Source organism: Taudactylus pleione, unplaced genomic scaffold (genome assembly GCF_031769625.1).
Source record: "Taudactylus pleione unplaced genomic scaffold, aTauple2 ptg000120l, whole genome shotgun sequence".
In the NCBI taxonomy this organism is placed as follows: domain Eukaryota; kingdom Metazoa; phylum Chordata; class Amphibia; order Anura; family Myobatrachidae; genus Taudactylus; species Taudactylus pleione.
Genome location: NW_028284522.1, coordinates 12,070,323 through 12,089,791, shown reverse-complemented (window position 1 = coordinate 12,089,791; position 19,469 = coordinate 12,070,323). Strand labels below are relative to the sequence as shown.

Sequence of the window (19,469 nt, the reverse complement as noted above, 5' to 3'; positions counted from 1 at the left end):
CTCTCACAACGTTGCATCCTATGTGGGTTTAATGTCAGTGGGAGATAGCTGCACAGATGTTAACATTCTACTCACTTGCTGAATGTTCCTACCTTACCACAGAGCGCTTTCTATACTAACAGCATGTGATGTGGAAACCTGACAAAACGCTGTACGTTTGGCATGAGTTGGACAAAAGAACTTTCTAAGAACAAGCTTATTTATATATTTGTATTTCTATATTATTCTCAGTGTGGAAAGCAAAAACGTATGTTTCCTGTAGATTATATATATATAGTAAAACATTTGCGGTAGCTCAGTGGTTGGACAACATACTATACTGTAACTGCAATGTAAAGATTACGTGTATTGGTTTATTTTAAAACATTTTATATTAGTAGTTTAACAACAATTTTTTTTTTAAGATACAGTATTTATTGAATTAAGGGGCCTATGTATCAAAGACTGGATAGAGATAAAATTGTGAGAGATAAAGCACTAACCAATCAGCTTCTAACTTACATTTTACAAGCTGTGTTTGAAATGGTTAATACTTTTTCTCTCACAATTTTATCTCTCATCAAGCTTTGATACATAGGCCCCTTAATTCAATGGCTGTGACTTTCAATTTGTTGTAGGAGTGGTAATCCAGCAAAATGTGGATAGTGTCAGAGTTTTTGTACTGGTGCTGCACTGTAAAATAAACTGTAAAATAACATATATAGCCTGTCCAAATATCAGCTATATTTGGCCGCAACGGTTCATCTGTCACCATCACCATCTCTGACATAGGGGTAAATGTAGTATACAACACTTTTCCAAATAAACCGTGTCTTTGGCGGTTTCAGCCGCTGGATTTAAAAAGGCAATAATATTAAGTACAAACATGCCTGATTTTGCATTTGATATTATTACCCCTTTAAATCCAGTGGCCGAAACCGCTGAAGATGTGGCGGCTTTGATAAGCTCCACATAGTAAATCTGCCCTTACTCTCTGCTGTATTTCAGTATTTTGTGAATCCATTATTTTCCTGTAAGTACTTGTACAGCACTTATATACCATAAAGGCACAGTATTCATCGACTACAAATGAAACAGTAATAAATCGATTTCAACATCACTGACTGCACATGCCACAAGCATAAAACACAAAAAAGAATGATAATAGTACTTACGATCAAGTCCATTAATGTATCGCATTGTAATTTCACAGTGACCCCATACAGCACTGACGATAGGGTAAAGTTTTTTCCCTTTAAGTCCTCTGAAGGCAACTCCTAAATACTGTCCATCAACTATAAAGCTAAGAGTCCCCTCATCCATATCTAACACCACCAGCAAAGAGTCTGGGAGTACAAATGATTCATCAGGTTCTAAAAAGGCTGGATATGTAACACCAGGTTGGTTTTTACAGTTGTGATAGAGTTTATTTCGTCCTAGGTCCCAGCCCCAAGACTCACTATTGCTTCCTACCAATGAAGTATATCCAACTGAATGTAAAGGGGCATCATCAGTTGCTACCCCAACGACAGCATGTGTTCCTCTCTGCCGTGTAGGCCAATGAATTTGCCAAACGTGAAGGCCTCTGGTGTAACCAACCTTCCCACGGATGCAGTCAGTGCTTTGTGCAACGGGGTGACGATGGAATGTCAGACGGTCTTCCTCTTTCACAAATATATTCAGAGACCGGTCCTCATTGTTCCAGGCGTGCTTGTGCTGAACTTCCAAAGTCACCATAGGCATATCCAGCAGCATATCTAATCTCGCAGGTTTGCAAAAGTCAGGGCCCCGTAGTTCCCGCTTCACTGGTCTGTAGGGGGGGTCCCGTACATCCACAGACTTTATGCTCCCTGAGATCTTTTGACCCATTTCCTGTCTGTGGATTGACAAAATGGGGACAGGGTAGGGGAAAGGGAAGGTGTTCCTTTGTTTCCTTCTGTTACCTCATTAAAATTATTTGTATGGAAGCCAGTTACGTGTGCACCAGAAGCAGCCTTTGGAAGACCCTCAGCAAACGTTGATCCTCAGAAATGTTTTGCCTAGAAGAGAGAAAAATAATATATTAGCCCAGGAGGAAGTGATAGGGGAGGGTTTGTACATGAGAACCTACAGCAGACCACAACCTTGGACCTTGTGTTCCTAAACATTGATAGCATTCATTAGTTTCTCTCTTACAGCTGTTGCATATAATGAAAAAAACTCTAAATTCATGCTTTGTCCAGGAACAGCAGCAGAGCAAGACATTAGAGCCTGCAGCTGAACAAAGTATCCCACGTATCTGTTCTAGATCTGGTCTAGAAAATACAGGCTTAAATACTATTCCTTTTAAATGTTTAAGACAACTGATATTGAATATGCAGTGTAACAATAGACGGCATGTAAGAAAGGGTTTCACTCAGCAGGGACATATTCTGTGATACCTTCTAGTTGCTAGTCTTAGAAGGCTACACAAATTGCAAAGGCTTCAGAGGCTTCCTCCTTAGATAGACACCCACAACTCCACATATTTCCTTGTCATCAGCTGCAACTGACAGGTTTAGACACCCAGAACATACCCTGCCTAGCTGAGCAACCGGACAGAATGTACCTAAAAGCTACCAGTGTGTGCTCCACAGACAATAACTTCCTCTGATTCATAATGGGATACAGACACACAACGCTTTCCTTCCCTCCACCCCTTCACATCAGTCTAGCCAAAGCCTCGCCTTTGGATGTACGAACATTATTCACATTCTTTTAACTAACGGTTCTGCATAGGAGATCAGAGGACACATATTTCTGACTCTTTGTCAGATCTAATATTTTCCTAATAATCCTGCATTGCAGTCCTCAAAGAGATACTCACACGGTCTGTGCAAAATGCACCTGCCTAACAACATATGCTATTTACTAAAACGTGATAACTGTAGTTAGGCAACGTCATTGCACTGGCTTGTTGCTGGATTCTGTTGAGGTGCACGTACAAAGCAAAGTCTCCCCTGTATTTGTTCTCAGCAAGCCATGTAGTACTATTGTTAAACAGTACTAAAAATAACTTATTTTTTTGTGGGAAGAGCTGCATGATTTTATAGTATATACTCCCTGGTCATGAAACAAGCTTTCAAGGATTCATCATAACGGGCCTGATAGCAAGTTTAACATTTCATCCAAAAATACAGATGTAAAATTGATAATAAAAGACACAATTGTATATTTTTACTATTATGAAGATGTGTGTGAATCAGCATAATATGCTATATCAGTCTGTGTTAAAAAAGTCCAACCCAGCGACAGACCATACTTGCTTACTCTCGTGGAATGTCCCAAATCTTGGGTTGCTATCCCGGACACCCGGATAGTAGGCAAGTCACCCAGATCCGAAAGTTAGCTGTCTCCCTAAACGGATTCACTGCTCCCTTCTGAGCAATGAAACTTAACACTGCCGAGTCTGACTCTGCAGTGCTAGTGCGCCTATGTGACCTAGAGTTCATGCAGGCGCACAAAGGAGCTCATTCAGACCCGGTCGCAAGCGGCCACTCGCTCGTACGTGGCCGATGTTAAGCGACCGCGCATGCGCAAGCTTCGTGCTCGTGCGGAAACTACTCAGAGCGATCGTAATCCAATCGCTTGCCAAGCAAAGACAGTCCAGTGTAATGAGTGACAGGAGAGACCGTTTGTGGGTGCTAACAGGGGCAGGACGCTAATAACGGGGGAGTGGAGGTGCGAACGCAGGCGTGCCTGAGTGTTGCAACACCGTTTCTAAGGCTTGCATAATTTCCAGACAGCATCATAGTACACGTCACCAGCCTTTTTTTACACAGAAATCCTCGCAGTGCTTGCGGTAAGGTAAGGCAACCACAAGCGCTGCGATCGCTACCGATGGTCCTCGATGTAGCAATGTTTTAATACACGTGCGCTAGTGGGCGTCTCTACATATGCTAATGGGCGTCTGCATACACAAAGTGATCGCTCGCCCAAAGTGGGCGTGCTTGCCTTTCCGAGGGAGCGCCTGCCATGCCGTCACTTTACCGAATTTGCATACGCTGGGGGCGAGCGATCGCATCAGCGGCTCTGAATCAGGTCCAAAGCCCCAGCATCAGGCGGAAGGAGCCGGACAGGGACGAAGGGATCCAAAAGTATCCCTCTTTGCAACCCTGGAGTACTTCTCATAGGGAAGGAGCGGGGCGAGCGCTGTGCGCGGGAGCAAACGAAATCTTAAGATGGCTAATGCTCCCGCAAAAGAATTTAGGTCTCCATAATGGTGTATGGGGACAGCGGGCCATTCCGGGAGAGAAAGATGGTATCTCTTGCATTACGTTTTTGATGAATGGCCCCAAAACTTCATTTTCACCTACTTTTGTAGAAATTAAGTGATAAAGAATAGACCCCTGAATACCCTTCACAGATAGGAGGGTATAGTGCACGGAGACCATTTTAGTCAGTGGAGATTTATATAAAAAGTATGTAAATGTCATGATTTTCGGTCCTTTGAGGCCACATGCACAAACTTAATAGCAGCTTTAAAATATGTTATATTACACTTAATTCTGCATTGTTTAAGAGATCCTCCCATTCTTTCTGATAACACTGATAAAACATTTATCTACGTATCGAATTAGGCCCACACATTTTCTATTATTGCTGGTTTGACAATGTATGTTTAGCTAATTCCTCTGATTGTACAGACCTGAGGAATATCTTGGCACTGTATACAATACTGTACATTAGGGAAGTACAAAAAATAAAAAGACGAAAATGATGACGAAGAAGAAAATCTGACATGCAATATACAGGTTGGACGGCATAACAATACATACTGTATTAGGAGGTAAGTTTTGCACATATTTTTGCTTTGTGTCTCCAAGTAAGATCTCTATAGAATACAATTGTCATCTGATTCAGATTAGAATGTAAACCAAATAGTTTACGTACTAATCTGATTGTTTGGGGTCCGCGCATAAGCAGGACCCGTTCTGCGCATGCTTAGAAGGGACCTGCGATCTCGCTTACAGATCCCCCCAAGCCACAGCATAATTGACAGGCTGCTGCGTTTGGGGGGAGTCACGGATTGGTGGTGTACCCTTTATTTTCCGGGAGTGTCGAAACCAGGGTCTGCGTCGGTGGACACAGATTTCCTGGCCTCGCGGGCTGCTAACTCAGACTGGCCGGTGCTGCCGACCGATGGACGCGATGGTGATCTGATGCAGCATCTGTGGACACTGCACTTGGATCGCAATTGTTGATTTTCGAAGCATGTACAGTGCGAATCCATACAAGATATACGCTTCGCCGCATTTCCCTTAATAACACTAGATATGATGCTATTAGGCATGTAGAAGACATAGACAGAATTAATATCCTTGAAATTGTAAAGTACAGGCTAATGCAGGGACGTGTCATGGCAGTTACTTACCTGCTCAATGCCCACGCCATTATTCCCAAGACAGTGCTGGTAATATGGCGCCTGAGTATAAGACTATTAGGGGTATTAAATATGGGAGCGAAAAACATCATTTTTGTGTTAATATCGCACTTATGACGTCATTATCGCAGGTTTTAGTTTTACACCGTATTCAATTTCAAAGACTTTTCGCAGGTTCGAAAAGTCTTTGATAAAAAACGGGGATAACTTTTCACCATTGAATAGGTGTCGAAAAAAAGTGCAGAATTGGAGTTTAGGGGTGCAGGCTTAAAAAAAATAGCCTGCACCCCTGGGAATGACATTTAAAAAAGAACTGTGTCAAAAAAAGTGTAAAAAAAAAAATAGGGACACCCCAAAAAATGAATTTAAAAATTGGGGTGAAATAAAAAAATGGGAAAAAATTGTTTCACAATAGGGAAATAGGTTCAGGGCTATTCTGCAAGTATGCGGCAGATGTTTTCTAGAATAGAGGTGCACAAATGCAGAATTTTTAAAAACTTACTTTAGGGACATCAAAATATGCTAGTACCCATTTTCATGTACCCCAAATTTGATGGGACCACTTAAAAAAATGAAAAAAATAACCTAAGTTGTCTTCTGCTTCACTTCTTCAATGTCGGGAAAAAACACCTGCTGCGGCTATATAAATCCCCGACTTTCAATTACAGGCTAAAACGGGGGTACCCATAGTGATCCCCCATGTTTTTACAACTTTAGGGGGGTCCTACAATTTTTTTAAGGAAAAATTCTTAACTTTACGCAAATCCAACTTCCCAGGCTCCCATTTTCGTTAATTTCATATTGAATACGGGGATAAGCGGGCGCGCGCCCGATACTTTAACGCAGGCAAAAACTCTGATATGAAACGTAAACTTCGACAGCGAAGTTTACGTTTCATATTGAATACCCCTCTATGACATAATGTCAGCATCTTACTTATCTTTTAATCATGCGCTGGAGCAAATTTTCAGGGCGGAGAGGTCCCAGACAAATCTGTCTTAAAACGCCCCTGATCTGATGGGGAAGCTGCATAGCTCCATTACCTCTATGTGCAGTTATTACATCACCATGTACTTCACAAAACAGAGCGGTAAACACAAGGTAAAGAAGGGTTGGGAAATGTAATCAAAAAGAGCCATCACACTTTACACATGACCCCTAAACAAGCCTAGAAGAGCAGCTAATGTGAGATTGCAGATGTGCGGATAAAAGCAGCCTCATCATTTATGCACTGGGTTACAGTACATGAGGAGAGCGTGAGTCATCCTATAAGCATCCTGCTGAGTAGTACAGACAAGGACTAAAACATTAGTAACACTTGTTACTGCACATCATCAGCAGACATTTACATCATATGCCATCATAATATTGCCACACCACCGAGGTTTCTTGTTGTTTTTATTCTCAATCAAGAACACGACGACTGTACGTACTGTACATTTGTTATACTTATTTGTGTTAGCTTCATATCCTTCCATTAGAATATATGATTTAACCAGTTTAATGCTTTATATATCTGTCAGACATCATGTACCGGGATGGGTATGGGAGACCAGCAGTCGGGATGCCCGCTGTCAAAAGACCGACAGCAATATCCCGATGCTCAGAATCCTGACAGGAGTTAGGTAAGTATGTTAACCCTCTCCCCTTCACCCCCTAACCCTCCATTCCTGCATCCTAACCATCCCTACCCCGCACCCCAACCCCCCCATTAGTGCCTAAATCTTACCCTCCCTCTTAGTGCCTAAGGGGTCTATTTACTAAGCAGTGTTAGGAGACAGAGTGAAAAGTGATAAAGTGCCAGCCAATCAGCTCCCAAATGTCATCTCACAGGCTGTGTTTGCCTAACCCTAACCCACCCTAGGGGGTGCTTAACCCTAACCTTCCCCCTCCCACAGCCTAGCCCTAACCTCCCCGTGGTACCTAAACCTAACCCTCCCCCCTTGACTAACAGCTCACTCGGCCCGCTATACTTATGATCGAGATGTCGGATGTCGGGATTCCGGCGTCGGCATCTTCACTAATGTCGGGATTCCTGGCACCGGTCTTTTGGCAGCGGTTCAGGATTCTGGTGCCGGGATTTCTGCAGCCGGCATCCTGATGGTAGGTTTATTAACTATATCCCCATGTACCTGCTGCGTAGGTTTACAGCTTCAGGCACTGATGTTTGGACTTTTCTACTTTAATTCGCCAACCCTAACGCAATGATCTCTCATACAAGACCCATAGTTTCACTAGCAGCAGAGTTCATTTTTCCTTTTCCCAGGGCAAGAAAGAGGTAACCACCAACAAAGAGCAGTACGTTTGCATACCTCCCAACTGTCCCGCATTTAGCGGGACACTCCCATTTTTATGGGACTGTCCCGCTGTCCCACCCGCAGGCCACAGTGTCCCGCAGTGGAGGGGAAGTTGGGGAGAACACTATGCAGAGCAGCGGGTGTGCAGAAGGTGAACAGATGCCGTGCGATGCGCACGGCATCAGTTCACTAGTGTAGGGAGAGCCAGGGGGGCTGCCCAGCATCTCGGAGAGAGCTGGGCACGCCGCCTATAGTGATGTAAACAGGGGTTGGCGTGCGGCCCCGCCCCGTTTCCTAGATACCCCTGCCCTTCTCGGGAAGCCACAACTCCCTTTTCGGGCGCGCTTGCCGTAGGCACGTGAAGGGTCCAGTATCCCTGTCTTCAAAAGTTGGGAGGTATGCGTTTGCAACATCTTGCTCCAAGTGCAGGTTTTTAGAAGTGGAGATGTTACCCATAGCAACCTATCAGATTCTAGCTATTCTAGCTATTATCTTCTAGAGGTGCTAGATAAATGTTAAGTAGAATCTGATTGATTGCTGTGGGAAACATCTTCATTTCTAAAAACCCGTAGTTTAGTAAATATACCTCCTGGTGTGAGACTGTTTTCATTTCTGACCGAAATTAGAAAAGGAGGCATGTTCCAGGTCCAGTGAAAGCCTTCCGTGCACCCTCTCTTCAATTAGAAGCAGTGTCCTCACCCTGCTGCTTTTTACCTTGGCAGACAGGCCTTGGGGGCAGTATCCTGGGCAGATTGGGAATGTGGCGCTTGGCTATGACATCATCACTACGGGGGAGAGATAAAGTACCAACCAATCAGCTTCTGTCATTTTGCAGGCTGTGAAGATGATTTGTTGGTACTTTCCACTTTAACTCTCTCCAAGATTTGATAAATTTCCCCCTAAGTGTCACATTGGCAGCACAACTCAGGCATGGAGAAGAAGAATATGGCAGCTTCACCTGTATGAAGATGCTGACTCCTGCTCCTTTATGTCAATAGCTATATAAAGGTGCTGCAGGGGAATTCAAAACACTGGATGATTATGTAGCTCATTTAGGGGGAGATGTATCAAACTTAGAACCGGATTCAATTAGGAGCGATAAATGCCGTTTTCTCTGTAACTTATCGCAGCTGCTATTTTGCGTCAAATTATCGCGCCCATGATAATCGAATAGTGAAAAACAGGCAAAAAGTTTTCACCATCTCAGACCAGGTGAAAAAAATGGCAAAATCCGTATTTTTCCCTAAAAATATGGGGATTTCTTTCAGAACCCTTTTTACACACCCCTAATGATAAATTACCCCAAACGTTTTTTCGGAATTTGCATAATTTGTTGAAAAACGACCGGTCAAATTTTGGGTGAAAAAAAAAAATTGATGGAAATGGGTTTAACGTATTGGGTCTGGTATTTCGGGGGACTATATGGATGCGTTAAGTGTTTTAAACATTGCATGTGGTTGCAGCAAACGTTTTTTTAAAGGTTTTTAAAAGTGCTCTTTTATGACATGAAAATATACTTGCACCTATTTTATCATACCCCAAATTCACGTGGAGCAGTAATTTCCTGGAAAAAATAGCTTTCTATAATTTTTTTAAATTTTTCAATTACCACCAACCGACGCAAGTACCCTAAATACTTTTATTACGGCCAATAATTTCCTATGTATGTCAACCATTTTTGGGGTACAGAGACAATTTCCTGACTTTTTAGCTAATTTTCGTATGTTTTTTTATCACACCTACCCGTTTTCAGCTGTTTTTTGTCAAAAACAGGAGCGCGCATGCGAAATTGGATGATTTTTTCACCGCCGATATTATCACACCTAATTGAATCCGGTCCTAAGAGAGAAATAAAGTGGAGAAGTTGGTAATAGCAACCAAACAGCTTCTAAAGCCGCATACACACTTAACGATATGCTCCACTGCCGGGCTCAATGTCATTAACGACAATGAAATGAAAGACATCGTTAACGATCCGCGGGAGCACGCATCATTAACAGTGTCTTGCATACACACTAGACGATATTGAACGCGATGAACGATAACTATATCGTTCATATCGTCCAACTTATCGTCTAGTGTGTATGCGGCATTACTGTTATTTCATAGACTGTGCTAGATAAATGACAGAAGCTGATTGGTAGCTATGGGCAACGTCTACACTTTCTCTTCAAGGTTTGATACATCTCCCCTATAGGGTTTAAATAACTCCGCCTAAACCATTGGTGACCTAGATTTAGCTGCATTCACCGGTGATTAATTGATCAGTTACAGCCCTTTGAGCAAACTCTGGGTCTCATTCAGACCCGCTTGCAAGCGCCTGAGCGTTCGCAAGCGGGTTGATGTTTGGCTGTGAGCACGCGCAGCGGCCGCACTGTGTGTGCACAAGCCCTAGAGCGAGAGAGAAATTCTCTCGCTCCGTGGCTCACTACAAAAGGGGCGGTTGTCAATGTTGATCGACAGCTCGACCCGTTTTGTAGGCGTGGTGGGGGGGTGGCTTCACAAACGGAGGCGTTCCCAAACGAACGCCTGCCGTTTGTGGGCGGCCCCACTGACATCACCAGTGATGTCAGTGGGAGCGCTTCCGGCTCTATTAGAGCCGAAAGCTCTCTGGGGATTGCGGCAGACGAGACCCTACCACAAGGGTCTCGTCGCACGCCCCAATGGTTGCGATGGTCTTGACCATCGCGACCATCATCCTGGCTGCTCATTAAGGCTGTAGTTGGTAACTCACAGCCTAGCGAGCGGCCAGGAGGCCGGATCATTTTTTAGATGCGGCCGCCCACATTCAGAGCGAGCGCTCGCATTTTGCTCTGAATGAGGTCCTCTGTATATACCAAAATGCAGCAAGCTGTGCTCATGAACCATTCAGCATTTGTTGCTTAAAACTGTTTTGAGGATTACTAATGTGTTTAGCATTGTAACCTACTGATCACTATTATAACCAGTTCTCAAGCTGTGCTTACCTTCATGTGAGCCACGGCCTGATGGTAAACTGCCTGTCAATTTACCCAAAAAACTGGCCACAAAAATGCAGATGTGTTTGACCAATTTGGTGTTATCCAAATGACTAAATTTGATTGGCACTGATTGGGTTGAACAGACAGACAGATATAACCCCAGAGTAGAGCATGTATGTCTATATAAAGCCAGCTTATGGTCAGCGATCCAGTTATCCAGCCATTAGGCCAGAACCTAAACTATGTCATTTGTGTTACCGAAAGTGAAGATTTACATGACAAACTAAGGTAATTTACAAACATAAAGTATTCCAATGATAAATGTGTTATAACAGTTGGGTACACAACATGGGATGGTGCAACCCAGTGATGGTGCGATGTGATATATCAATACTGCACGATCTGGTATATGACATGCTGCATGTAACAGCACCGCGTCATTCATTGCATCGTCCCATCTGCTCTCCAGAACAGGAAATGGGATGATGCAATGAACAACAGATCAGACTAACACACTATACGATATGTATGCTATATCGTTCTAAACTAAATTTATCTATAGTATATGCCCAGCTTAAACCTGCTGCTAACCCCCCCCCAAAAAAACCAAAAAGAAAACAATTGTTCCTAATATTGACTTCTGATTGTTATGTTTTCTAGTGAATGAGTTTGATTTACTGTCTAGTACAGTAAATGGAACTGTGACTAATACGTTGCTTCTTTCTTGCTCTTTTCAATGCTTATTTTTTTCCTTACAATGTCTAAATTGTTTATTATTGTTTCCCGGGGATATGTTACAAAGCCGCTTTCTGTATACATTTGTATCCATTGCAGCATATAATCAACAACTCCCAATGATTAGGAAATTAGTAAAGACAAAAACAATGTCTTAATAAAGTTGCAATAAAGTATGTTAAAGCCACGGTATATAGACATCCCCATTTACTCTTCCTGTTTATTAAAGACACTGACAAAGGTCTCAATCCTAGTACCCTAGTGGCATGAAAAAGTCTCTATGCCGCACTTACAGTACCTCTGGATATGCAGATTTTTGTTCGCAATTTTACGAGCCAGGATGAGATGGAGCCGCGAGGGGGGAGAGTAGTTGTGGTGCTGTTGCAACGACAACTGGCTCCTTTCGCGGCTAATAGGTTTCAGCCCACAGTTTGCGCCTTTCAGTGTTGCACTGCATTTTTATATTCAGAAAATAACAATATTGACAATTTATCATTTAAATGTTTTTTCATAGAAAAGCATGTCTCCAAAAACAGGGCTACATTCATGGCTCAGTAACCTTACAAAACATTGTATCTGCCAAAAAGAGAATATTTTCCATATTGAGCATATCGTGCTAACAAAACAGTGCACTGTCCAAGATCCAGCTCAGCGCTGAGAACACCATCCAGGTCTCTATGAAGAATAGCTTTAATCCCATACATTTATCACAGTAGGTCAAGGCTGATAACTGCCTCTGTCATGATCCCATATTTCACATGGCTGAAGAGTTATGTAAAGAAAGCCAGTTACCCCAAAACTGAGATTTGTAGAAGGTAAGGGCCAAGTGCAGAATGACTCCAATTATCTTATACATGCCCTCAATCAGTAAATGTTCTGGAGGGTATGTATAGGACAATAACTGGAATCATGCTCTATTGTGATGTTGAGCATGGCATGATTGCCTTGACAAAAGTTCATATTCGGACCGATTCATCAGCTGCATTATTGGGTTAATACATATGAAGAGTGCCTTTATTTTTTTGTTTTATGTAGAGTAGCCTAAATATTGCCAACAAATTATTTGGGCAACACCCTAGCTGGTGAAATTCTTATCTTAATGCAAAATATAATATGGACTTAAGCTGGGTACACACCTGGCCTTCCCACCGACCTGGTAAGTACATACACACCTACCAGTCAGTCACCCAATGTGTGTGGCCAGCAGAGTCATTTGAATATGCCCGCCCACTTGTGTCATATTCAATTGCTGCTGCTGACATATAGCGTGGTCGCCGTACAGACAGCTATATGAAACAATATATCTGCTAGATATATCATCATTGGCTGTGCTGCAGAACCAATCAGATATGTCTGTGAACGACGCCCACTAGGGATCCTCAGCTGAAGCGCCCCCTACAGTTGCCACCCAAGATACTGTGAGCCCTGCACACAGTAGCTTGGGCATAGCCTGTGGTCATTGAGTTACCTGCTGTGTGGCTGCTGACATTGCAAGGGATTCATGGTGAGCAGAGGAGAAGGGGCCTCCAGTTGCCCCTTTCTCACTGAGCAGAAAGTGAAGGACATAGGAGGCCTAGAGGTGGAGGAAGAGGAGGGAGCTGACAGTGAGGGTCTGACAGGGACCTTACGGGACAATTCAAAGTCATACTATTGGACCTCAAACTTCTAGTTATGGCCCTGTTGATCCATTGAAAGAGTCTGCAAGGTATATATAATAATGTATAGGGCCAGATGTACTAAGCTCTGAGAAGTGATAAACTGGAGAGTGATAAAACAGCAGCCAATCAGCTCCCAACTGTCATTTTTCAAACACAGCTTGTAACATGACAGTTGGGAGCTGAGGGGCTGCTGGTTTATCACTCTCCACTTTATCACTTGTCAGAGCTTAGTACATCTCCCCCATTGACAGTTCTGAGTACAGGTTGGTCACCTATGACTCTCTGAATATTGGAAAAGAGCAAAATGGTACTTGTAGTTTCCCAAGAGCCAGAGAGTGTATAACAGCTGAGAAGGGACTTTTTTGCTATTAAAATGCCCAAGACTTAAGACGGAGTGCATTTCTTATGCAAGAAGTAAAAAATAAACACCCGAGCCAGTTGGTCAGACTACGGGCTATAGGGGGTTAAGTTTTGTTACTAGGTAGTTAGGGAGTATGAGGTGAGTTAGGTCAGCCTATAGGAAGGATGCTGGGGGGTGGGCTTATAGGGACATTTCAGGGAGACCTGGCTAGCAGCCATTTTAGATCATCTTCCTTGAGTTTGTTCAGCTGCAAGGAAGGTACAGCTGTGCAGTAAAGCAATATAAGTATTGTCATTACTCTTATTGTACTCACACATCTTCATCTTCACTTTCATCTCCTTCAGTTCCTTTTCTCTGTTCCCATCTGTATCTGTCTCTTCTGTGCTGTTTTATTTCCCCCTTCATTCTTTCTGCTCTGTCTCTCCTTTAGTCTTGTCTCCTCTCTCCCTGTTCCTGCAGACATGCCTCGCCTTTGGCGTCGGGGGTCCCGGTGCCGCCTATGGATTTGCAGCGGCTCGGCGCGCAATTAGTTCCGCTGGCCATTCAGTTTCTTCAACTCTTGGCTCCGGTTTTTGGGGGTGCGGGGGTCCCCCCCTCCTTGGATCCAGTAGCGAGCGTGCACAGAGCGGTGTCAAATAATGTCGCGGATGCTCCTGTTTCCATTGTGGCGGCCATTTCTGAGGCAGGGGGCTCTGGGGCTGTTGGTGTGATACCCCTCCTGCTTCTTTATCTGTTTCTTCTCCAGATGCTGCTGCTGTGAGTTCGGAGACTGGCGTTCCCGCCAGGGACGGAGTTGGAGCTGTCGTGTCTGTTTCGGGAGATCAGACGAGCGGCTCTGGTGATTCAGGTACTACTTCTGATAAGGATTGGCAGGCTGATTCGGGCTCTTTGGGCAGTTCTTCAGGTGCAGGGGATAGTTCACAGATGTTGGGAGTTGAGGCTTCTAGGCGTAAGCCTGTGGATAGGTCGCGCAAGCGGCATAGACGCTCTAAGAGGAGTAAGCCCGGGGAGTCTTCCACATCATCCACGGAGTCATCCTCATCGGAATCGTCCGGTGATAGGACAGGGGTTGCTAAGCGTCACCGGCGCAGGCGTAGGTCTACTAGCCTTAGTTCTTCGGGATTGGAGGATCCCGAGGTAGCTGTGCATTGCGCAAAAACAGCTGTGCTCAGAGGCATCCGCCCTAGAATCCGGGAGCGGATTCGGGTAGGCCGTTATGTGGACATTTTTGCGCTTGCTTCCAAAGCCCATAAAGCGCTGGCGGTAGCAAAGAAAGAGAAGGCACTCAACTCGTATAGATCCTATACGAACTGGCTGAGCGTTTTTTGCGTTTTCATGGGGTGCTACTTATGTACGTGCCCCGATGAACATATGAATTTAGTTCGCTATCTTCATTTGATTCATAGTCTGTATTGTTCAGCTAAGGGTTACGTATGGCGCACTTATGATGAGGAGTTTACGCGTAAGCAGCATGGCCGGGCCGTTATGAAGTTTGGCACAAAAGATGTTGAGGTCTGGCTTGAGGCGACTAACCCACATAGGCCAGGGACTGAGATTACAGGAGGCAAGCGTGGGCAGATTGTGGGAAAAGGGGCTGCTCCCTCGGGGGTTGCTGCGGGCCTAAAGGGAAGTGCTTTGCTTTCAACAGCGGAAGTTGCCCCTATGGCACGAAATGTCGTTTTCGTCACCAATGTCTCCGATGCGGGGTGCGCACGCAGGGAGGGAGTGTGCTCGGGGTCGGTAGTGGTGTCCCCTCATCAGGGTGACAGCCCGTGGGCTCTGGTGCGAAGTAGGGCCCCCACGCCGGTTAATGTTGCTGCCATGTCGCGCTGGCTCGACATTTACCCATGGAGCGAGGATGCTGAGTTTTTGCGGACGGACTTCCTTCAGGGTTTTCGGTTGCCTGTGTTGGGTAATATTCGCACGGGTACGCCGCGGAACTTACGTTTGGCAGGCGAATTTCCAGCCGTGGTTAAGGAGAAAGTTATGAAGGAGGTCAGATTGGGTCGCACGGTGGGACCTTTTTTGGGGCCCCCTCTACCGGACTTAATCTTGTCTCCGGTGGGGGTCGTGCCAAAGAAGACCCCTGGAAAATTTCGGATTATACAGCATCTGTCTTGGCCAGTGGGGTCCTCAGTTAATGATGCAATTCCTGAGGATTTTTGTCGGGTGACTTATCGGTCATTTGACGATGCATTGGAGTTGGTCCGGTCCTTTGGGACTGGGGCCCTCATGGCCAAGATAGATGTTAAATCCGCCTTCTGGCTATTGCCACTGCATCCGGATTATTTCCGGTTCATGGGTTTTCGGCTGGAGGACGGATTTTATCTTGATAGATGCCTCCCTATGGGTTGTTCCATTTCATGTGCGTATTTTGAGAGGTTCAGTATGTTCTTACACTGGTGTCTGGTGTATTGGTCAGGTATGCAGGGAGTGGCACACTATTTGGATGATTTCCTTTTAGTGGGTCCTCCTGATTCTTTATGTTGTGCTGATATGTTGGCGGGGGCTCTTTCATTGTTCGCGGAGTTCGGCGTACCCGTCGCCCACGATAAGACAGAAGGGCCCTCTCCGGTGATTGCCTATTTAGGTATCGAGATCGATACTCTCGTGGGAGTGTGCCATCTTCCACAAGAAAAGGTGGACCGGCTGCACGAAGAACTAGCAAGGGCTTTGGCTGCAGGTAAAGTTACCTTGCATCAGGCTCAATCATTGCTTGGCCTTCTCAATTTTGCGTGTTGGGTGATTCCCATGGGGCGGGTGTTTAGCCGTAAATTAGAAAGAGTGACAGCGCGGGTTTTGAAACCACATCACTTCATTCGCTTGTCGGCAGAATTGATGAGGGACCTCAGGGTTTGGGTGGAGTTCATAGCTGCATTCAATGGAACACGCATCTGGATTTCGCCCATGGAACCTAGTTATGTCCTCCATTTGTTTACAGATGCAGCTGGCTGATCTGGTTTTGGGGCTTATTTTGACAGTCGTTGGTGCGCTGCCCCTTGACTTGATGAGTGGGTGGCCAGAGGTTTAACGTGGGACCTTCTCCTTCTTGAGCTTTTCCCCCATTATGGTCTCCCTTGAACTCTGGGGTCCTTTATTGTGTAATCATAGCGTGCTTTTCTGGTGCGACAACCTGGGTGTGGTTCACGCAGTCAATCGATAACGAGCGGCATCTCTGCCAGCTATCAGTTTGCTGGCTCAGTTGGTCTTACGTTGTTTGCAGTTTAACATCGTGTTCTGGGCACAGCACGTCCCGGGAGTGAACAATGATATAGCTGATGCTTTGTCTCGTTTTGATTGGCCGCGTTTTCGTTCCTTGGCCCCTGTGGCTCATCAGGTCGGTGAGTTGTCCCATCTTGTCTGGCAGGTTATCGAGCCGGCATGGAGGGTTTAGCCCATCGATTGTTGGCCCCGGGACGCTACGAAGTTATCGTGAGGCGTGGTTGGAATGGCACGCGTTTGCGTCCCACCCGGAAAATCAAGGTAAGACAGGACGAGAGCTTATGCTCGAGTTTGTTTGGAACCTGTTTGATTCAGGCAGGTCCAGGGCAGTGGCTGTCAAAACCTTGGCTGGGTTGTCCCATTTCTTCCGAGTAAAAGGGTTGGAGGACCTTTCAAAGAACTTCTTGGTGTAGAAGGCTTTGAAGGGTTGGGCGGGCATGGCCCCTTTTCCTCCTGACTCTCGGCATCCTATTGATTCACCACTTTTGGCGCGGTTGCTGCAGGCCCTGCTATCTGTTTGTTCGTTTGATCTCGAGGTGCGGTTGTTCAGCATGGCGTTCGTCATGGCGTACCATGGGGCTTTTAGGGTTTCAAAGTTGGGGGCGCCTTCAAAACGGGGGCTTCCTTTGCTGCTCTCATCTCATGTGTTTATAGACGATTCTGCTTTGCTGTGCAGAACTCGTCGGTCTAAAACCGATCAGTTGGGAAGGGGTCGTTGGGTTTCCAAGCCGGCTTGCACGGATGCTGCGGTGTGTCCGGTGCTTTGGGCCAAGAGATACGAGGACCTCCGTCCTTCTGTGAAAGGAGGGGCTTGGTTAATGCATGCCGATGTATCCCCAATGACCTGTTTTCAATTTGGTTGTGTTCTTAAACGGTGCTTGGAGGTGGTTGGCCTCCCAGCAAGTGAGTTTGGGACCCATTCCTTTCGTATCGGGGCAGCTACATCGGCGGCATCGGGTTCCTCGGTAGACGAGATAAAAGCTCTCGGGCGCTGGAAGTCCAACGCCTACAGGTGGTATATCCGCCCTCGGTAAGTGTGCAACATCCCAACTTGAATGACTAGCTACTCGTCACAGGGCCATTTATGGTCTAGTGGGGTCTTGAGGAATTTTTGTTTGACCACTGGTTTTAACCTAGGCTGTTGCCGGTTGGTGGAGGTATTTGGGTTTTTGCCTCAGGTCAAGTTGGGATCCTTCCCCCTCCCCCCCATTTTGTTATTTTTCTTGTGTAGGCTAGGCCTTTCTCTTCCTTTTCTTTATTACTCCCTATCTCACAGTCTATTTACCTTCCTCTTATAGTTCAAGTGGATTCGTTGCCCATCTGGATAGTTGGGCATTCGTTTGTGTTTTGGGCTGGTCGGTCTCATTTTGTTCATGGTCAGTTCCCTGTTTTAGATAACGTTAGATGGTTGGGAGTTAGGGGCATGCGTTGGGATGCTCTGTTGGATTTGTTGTTTCGGTCTGTGGCGTTGTTTGGTTTCCCATTGGTCCTCGTCATTCATTTAGGGGGAAATGACTTGACTTCCCGGACGGGACTGGATCTGAGATGTGCCGTGACGGCTGATTTGGGGAACATTACAGCCATGTGGCCTTTTTGTGTGCTCTTGTGGTCAGATATCATTCCAAGTCGTACGTGGCGGGGTTGTGTGTCTCCAGGGGCCCTTGATGCGGCTAGGAGGCATGTAAATGCAGTGGTAGGCCGTTATGTATGCGGTCTCGGTGGAGGTGTGATCTCACACCCTAGAATTTGGTTTCGAGATTGTCATCTATTTCGTCCAGATGGGGTGCATTTGAATGGGGAGGGTTGTTTTTTGTTTGTGGAAGATTTAGCTAGGGGTATTTTGGAGGTTATAGATTAGGTCATGGTGGCGGCACGGGACTCGGCTGAGTTCTGTGTTTGGCGGGACAGATCAGTTGCAGTCGCCATCTGTCTATGGAGCTTCAGGTGCTCTCCCTCCCCAATACATGGCTTAGGCTGATTCTTCCCTACTGGGGTCAGTGGTACCATCGCTCCAGGTGAGCTCATGTTGTGTCATTGGGGCGGGAGGTGGATACCTTGGGTGCGATAATGGGCTGGCTGTCTGCCTCCCATTTTGGTACGGGGCAAGTATGGAGTGGCAGTTGGTGGATCTTGAATTGTGGGGTCGTTCTTTCGGTGCCACCATTCTTTATCTGTCCTTTCCTCCTCTTAGTTATTTAGCATTGTTAGCATTTTTAGTGTCTGCTAGTTTTAAATAGCCATTTATAGTTTTAAATAGGAAAATAAATAAAAGCTGACCTACTTTCCCCTTAAGCAAGTCTCAGTGTCGTTATTTCAATTGTTATGGCTAGTGTTTGCACTACACTGGGAGTGGGATGACATACATTTGGTGATGGGGAGTTTAATCCTTATGAATGCTAAGATATAAAAAACCTATTGACACTAGCTATGTGAGTTAAATACAGCTGTGAAAGGGTTACTGCAAGGTGCCCTAATGAGTGAAAATAATGAGGAATGCTGGCTGTAAAAAAAATGCCATTTTATTTAAATTCCATTTTTAAAGCTGCCTCCACACTGCCCATTATATCCACCCAAAGATCACCCACCGACCATGTAATGCCAGTTACTGCATCAGCAACAGAACACAGTGGCCCATATTGGTAGTCAGTGCTCATCAGCCACCTGACTGGGACATTTTGGGACCACAAACTAAGCAACTAAATGTCAGTCAGGTCCTGGACAGTGGACAACCACATTATCTCATGGAGGAGAGAATTCAAATATAGATAAGTATGATGTAAATATATTTATTAACATATTAATATAATGCTGATATATACCATAGCGCTTTAAAATTGGAAACAAACATATCTACTA

The 19,469-nt window shown here is 45.2% G+C and overlaps 1 protein-coding gene across 1 annotated transcript in view; it reads right to left on the bottom strand.

The window, feature by feature from the left end:
* The window catches only part of SPSB4 (splA/ryanodine receptor domain and SOCS box containing 4), a 175,214-nt gene that overhangs the window by 81,219 nt on the left and 74,526 nt on the right, over nucleotides 1–19,469 (bottom strand). The window contains exon 2 of the mRNA XM_088472099.1: nucleotides 1,155–2,018. Coding sequence (XP_088328225.1) covers nucleotides 1,155–1,848 — 694 coding nt within the window. The 5' untranslated portion in view covers nucleotides 1,849–2,018. The remainder of the gene's footprint in view (nucleotides 1–1,154; nucleotides 2,019–19,469) is intronic.